Source organism: Nematolebias whitei, chromosome 6 (genome assembly GCF_014905685.2).
Source record: "Nematolebias whitei isolate Nwh7 chromosome 6, NemWhi1, whole genome shotgun sequence".
In the NCBI taxonomy this organism is placed as follows: Eukaryota; Metazoa; Chordata; class Actinopteri; order Cyprinodontiformes; family Rivulidae; genus Nematolebias; species Nematolebias whitei.
This window is the reverse complement of record NC_056503.1, coordinates 48675231-48681349: the sequence shown is the minus strand read 5'-3', so window position 1 is coordinate 48681349 and position 6119 is coordinate 48675231. Positions and strand designations below refer to the sequence as shown.

The window sequence follows — 6119 nt, the reverse complement described above, 5'->3', positions numbered from 1 at the left end:
TTTTAAACATCTGCACAGAGCGCACGTTTCCAGAACTGGGAGCTTTTTATTTCTGCTCATTTGAACAGTTTATTTTATTTACTCTGATTACAGCACAGAGCAACGAAACCGGAAACATTCATTGCTCCCGTTTCTATCAGCTCTGTCGGGGTTCTTCTGCAAATACAAAGCTACGTTCAGGTGGGTCTTTATTTCTAACGAGTCTCACGTGAAGCAGAAAAACAACTTCTTAGCTGTGTCTTCTTGGTCTCAACGAGTTAAATGGTGTAAAAATGAAAAAGTTCAAGTTGAAATGCTGATTTTTTTTTTTTAAAGCTTAAAATGAAAATCATAAATCAAAGTGAGAATATATTTAAACAGCCTTTCAGCTCAGTCTTTAACGGACAGCTTTGAATATATAAAAATATTAATCCATTGATGAAACACGAGAACACGTCAAACATGAAGCTAAACTGAAGCTTTAAAACGTGTTTTAGTCCATTTTGTCTCTTTTTATTTGTTTCAGACGTTTCTGCGGATGTTTGTGATTATTATTGTTTTACGTTATTTTTCAGTTCCAGCTGGTAACGACGTGAGGAGGTGACATTTTGAAGATGTCCTTCAGTTTTGAACAGATTATTTACAGCCTCGTGTGGGTGGTTGGGAGCTGATTTGTTGTGAATGTGAAGACTTTGATTAAAACTTTCTTACCTGCCCTGATTATTGTGTGAACGTTCATGAAGCATCACCGTGATCCATTTTTCTTCCGTACGTTTATGTGCGTGATTCTCGTCCCACAGTTTTCGAGTTATTTCAACAAATCATGAATCAAAACATTCGGCTTTTTCAGGACAATCCTGCTCTGACTTTTGGTGCAACTTTAGCTTTTTGAAATATTTAGCCTTTTCTGACTTTTTTCCTCATAGAAAATGAATTGAGCTCATTTTACATCCTTCAAATCTTTAGCTCTGTTTACAACCTTTTACAGCTCCTTTCACATTTTGTTCAGCTTCTTTCAGCTTTCTTCTGCACATTTAAAATTTTTTCAGCTACTTTCAGCTGTTTTGTGCGCCTTTTAAATTCTTTCTGCTAACTACATTTTTTTGCTTCTTCTAACATCCAGCTTATTTCTGCAAGCTTTTTGCACTATTTCAGCTACTATTTAGCTGTTTTTATGTTCATTTAAGCCTTTTCAGCTAATTCCACAATTTTTTGCACTCATTTAAAATGTTTTTCAGCCTAATTCAGCAAAAAGGTGCTCTCTCAACTTCCTTCTGGCAATTTAAGCTTCTTTCTGCCTTTTTAGCTACTTTTTTCAAATTTTTTTTTTTTTTTTTTTTTGCTAATTTCTGCTTTTTCCAGATAATTCCCACTTGTGCTCATTTCTGCTTCTTTCAACCTAATCAATCAAATGTGTTCTTTCTGATTTCTTCTGCTAATTTAAGCTTGTTCTACCTTTTCAGCTTGCTTTGTAGCAAATGATTGGCTAATTTCAGCTGTTTTCAGATAAATTGAAGTTTTAATTGTAATTTTTGCTCATTTCAACTTAATTAACTTATTGCTGTTAATTTCAACTTGTTGTTCTCTTTTCCTTTTTTTTTTTAGCAAGTTTCAGCTTTTTCTGCCATTTCAACTACTATTTAGCTGTTCTTATACAAATTTTAGCTTTTTCAGCTAATTCCACATTTATGCTGATTTCAGCTCTTTTTACTTCTTCTTGTAGTTTAAGCTTGTTTCTGCCTCTTCTGCTACTTTTCAGCAATTTTTTGCTAATCTGGTTTCTTTTTTTTTTTGCTCATTTCTGCTTATTTAAACCTAATTCAGCATATATGTTCTTTCTTCTACTAATTTATGCTTGTTCTTTCATTTCAGCATTTAAGCTGTTTTTCAGCAAGTTCTTCAGCAATAAGCATTCACGCTGCCTTTTTGCAGGAAATGCAATTTCTCTAGTTTACAGACATTTCCAACAGTAATTCTTTAACAGTAATAAAGCGGTCGGTGCTGGACGTGTCCAAACTGCGGCGTGGGTCTCGGAGGTGAACCTGTTGTGTTTTAAAGATTTATTTTGAACCCAGGAAGAGAGGAAGAATACATTTTTAATAACTCTCTGGGACAACATCACCTCCAGTAGAATGAAACGACTGGAGAGAAACAACGAACGTTGAGAGTTTTCATTTTTGATTTACTGATTGGGTCGTGAAGAACCTGCTGATGGACCGGACACGGGGCTTAATTTGAGCCGGATCCTGTCGGAACAGGATCCAGGAATGCTCTTATTTTGACAGGGTGCGTTCCAGTAACTGCTTGCTTGGATCCGGTAACTCTCAGGCTTCATAACAATAAAGTTATGAACAATTATGACTGCCTTGAACAAACTAAACCCGGTATATTGGATATGTAAACTGAAAATAAATACATAAACACTCATTTTAAACACAACAGACACTTACGACTTAATATCACATTAGAGCTGCTCCTTCAAGTAAGCATTTCCACTTCTCCCCTTAAAAAAAATCTCCACCCCCTAAATGTTCAGTCATGGGCAACTTAATTAAAAACACAAAAATATAATTAAACTGCACAAATAAATAAAGTTTAGGTGGGTCATTAATAAAATTTGATTATTGAAAATACAAGAGAAGTGTTTGCTGGGTAATCACATTATATCACGTATCAAAACAACGGTGCCAATTTGTCAAGAATAACGTGATCAAAATGTTGAAAAGACAGTCCAATTTACCTTCATTAAAAAAAAAAACTTCTCGTACAACTAAACAACAGAGAATTTAAGTACATGAAGGCAGTAGGAATGGAGATAGTACTCGACGCGGGGCAGGGGGTTATAGGATTCTTGAGAGAAGCGGAGCGTTCTTTATTCACACAGGGCGAGCTGTTGGTCAGGCTTCTTCTTCTTGCTCTCTAAAATAGTTATTGAATCAAGTGTATACAAATGTAGGTAAACGTAGATGTTTAACAACCTGTTAAAATGCACCAGAATGCAGGAAATGGTATCTATTCAACATTTTCTGGGGGAGGACCCCCTCTCCACACGCACACACTGTTTGCATTCCAGCATCGTTTGATTTACAAATTAAGCACTGACCGGAACTGTGTCCTCCCTCCCTCCCTTCTTTCCTTCCTTCCTGTCTCTGGTTCTGGGCTCAGGTCTCAGGAGCTGCAGCTTGATCAGAGGTCCAGCCAGATCTTCTTGGAGGACTCCAAGGTGTTTCCAGGACAACCGAGAGACTAGTCTCCTGCGTCTTCTCCCAGTTGGACATGTCCATAACACCTCCCTGTGGAGATGTCCATGGTCCATCCTCCTCAGATGCCTGAGCCTCCTCAACTGTCTCCTCTGGATATGGAGGAGCAGCGGCTCTACTCCGAGTTTCTTCTATAACGAAACGTCTCACCCCGTCCTGTGCAGTAACAACTTCTATTTTGGTGTTTGGCTGCATCAGAGGAGGTAGGTCACTATTGATAGTTGGGTTAGTCAAAATCAAAGATGGCCACCATCATGTATATATGTAAACTGACCACCCAGATCATTTGAAGAAACTTTGAGTTTTTATAATGCTTAAAAGTATAGTTTCCTCAAATCATTGAGGTGGGCACAGATTAATCTATGGGGGCCAAGGCCACCAGTGGCCACCCCCCAGCTCCTCCACTGCTCCTGTTGGTGGATAAAATAGCTCCTCTCCAGGATCCGTCACTCCGCTCTGCCTCAGACAAGTTGAACCAAACCTCCCTCTGTTGTCCTCCTCAGTGTAACTCCTCCCCGCTTGAACATCTTGCATCAACAACATTTAGGTTTAATTCATTCTCTGATCAGTTCCAGTCCAGACAAACACTCATCTCCAGAACTACAAACATTCACTGTTCAAACCCCTCAGAAACGGGGACACCGGCTTGTCTCCTGTTTTTATTTGAGTTGTAACGGATGATTTGGCTGAAGGAGACGTTCAGGATCTGTTGGGTCTTTGGAGGTTTACAAAACAAGAAAAACACTCAAGTCCTCCGAGCTCAGTTTGGCACTCGGGCAGCAGCCCACTGAGCCGTTTGTTTTCCCTTCTGCGTTTGTCCCAGAGGTTCTGATCCATCACCAGCTTCCGGTGATGGTTCTGGTCCATCACTGGAAGCTGCTGGTGGTGTGTGTGGGGGCCAGAAGCATCGGCGTGTTTATTTAAAGGTGCGTTCAGGTGCTGATGGCTCAGATACTCCTGGGTTTGTGGACGTGATAATTGATGTTTGTCCTCGGGGGTAGTTTTCTAGGTCTCGAGTTTCTGTGTGTGTGTGTGTGTGTGTGCATGTGTGTGTGTGTGTGCAAATGAAATAATTTACGAGCATGAGTAACTTTTAAAGTCAGTCTAATTCAAGATGGCCACAATAAAAACCAGCAGAAACACGCTGTGAGGCGGACAGCCTGCGGTTTTAAGACATCGTGTCTGATTTTGACCCAAACTGCCACAAATCTCATTTTCAGTCACATCAGTTCCATGAAAGTGGCGGGCGATATGCATTCCTTCCTTCTGGGCCTTTAAAGTGCCTGTGACGTCAGATTTTCATAATTAATGTAAATGCATATTTGAAGGATAAAATTAATAACGTATTGCATGAAAAAATTTCCCGCCACTGAGCTGAACAGTTGTTGAGATATTCAGATGTGCAATAACAGGAAGTGATGTCAGTAACAGGAAGTGACGTCAAAGGGGAACACCTTCATGTATGGCTGACAGCAGAGAAGAATCTGATGTTTCTTTAAATTATTTTGAGTATCAGAGAGATGAAGAGGTCAAATAAGATTGTTTCAATCAACAAAGCAGGAAGTTCCCTTTTTCAAAGAGTTCCCCTGTGATGTCACTTCCTGTTTTACTTTGGCTGCACCGAGTCCAAAAGAAAACATGTCAGTTGTGACAAAAAGGGTGAAGTTGTTTAGTATGAAACATTTCTTGAATGTTGTTTGATGTTTTCTTCCACTCTTTGTATTTGCAGGAGACGCATGCGACAGGTAATTTAACTACAGGTGTGCTGAACAGTAACACCTGTGAGCTTGTGACGGGGATTATTGTACTTTTAGTTCTTTATTTCTGAGCTTTTAACTTGCACAGAAAGGCTTGCATTCATAAAGCTCATCTATGTGCCTGTTTTTAATGCACTGACTGGAGTTTGTTGGTTTCCAGTTGGACGTCTGGACGCTCCAAATCTTGTATCGTCATTCGGTTTTACACATCACCTCCTGAGAACAGCATCCCTTTAATGTTCCACCATCTGACTCGTGAGCCTGAACTGGGTTCTGTTTCCCACCCAGTGATGTGCCGACTCGTTAGTGGTTTAATGATCACCTCTGAGTGAGTCACTTTGACCTGAACGTCTCTGCTCCGTCTGAAGAAGTCCTTTTATTTTTCCACTCTTCGTACAAACCAACAGCGCGGACGTCGAGTCAACAAACGACCAGACTCCTGCGTGGTTCTGCTCGTCACGTCGTGCTGTTGCATCGCTCGGAGAGGCAGCAGAATATTTGCTGCAGAGCTGCCAGGAACGCTCTGATGACATCGTTTACTCACCCTCTCCTCAGTGACCCGCTGAGCAAACGGGCCTGATGGAGGCACGGCTCTGCAGACTGAGGCTTCCTCCGGCTGGACGGACTTCTCACCCGACAGCTGCTGGTGCAAAGCCTCAAGGAGGTGAAGAATCTGAGAACTCTGCCTCTGAGAAGCGTTGAAACGCAGCCGTGGTGCAGAGACGAGGGGAGACGTCCTGGATCTGTCTGTCATCCGCTACATTCATGGACCACTCCGTCTTACACCATTCCACCCCAGCTAAAGGGTCTGCAAGGTTAAACCCTTTAGCTGTTTTGTGCACCTTCTGAAATCACCAGTTAATGTTTGTTTTTGTGGCTTTTTAATCTGAAGGTCAGCCTGTAAATATTCAGCCCGATCAGGAGCGAGCTGCTGTCACTTTTTTTTTTTTTTTAATATTTAACTTTCCTGTCTGTTCCCCATAAAAAACATGTAGATCTCCAGTTCTTCAGAATCACTCGTCTCTGAACCTGCTTCATCAAACTGCCTCTGTTTTGGTCTTTTACTGATTTTTATTTTTTGTAGCAACTTTAGCTCTTAGCCACGGGGCTTTGTGGGTGCTTT

General features: G+C 40.8%; 1 protein-coding gene across 1 annotated transcript in view; it reads left to right on the top strand.

Annotated features, from left to right (window-relative positions):
• The first annotated feature begins 4091 nt into the window (after positions 1–4091).
• LOC119411027 (probable inactive protein kinase DDB_G0270444) overlaps positions 4092–6119 on the top strand; it is a 4184-nt gene continuing 2156 nt past the window's right edge. The window contains exon 1 of the mRNA XM_037677950.1: positions 4092–4124. Coding sequence (XP_037533878.1) covers positions 4092–4124 — 33 coding nt within the window. The remainder of the gene's footprint in view (positions 4125–6119) is intronic.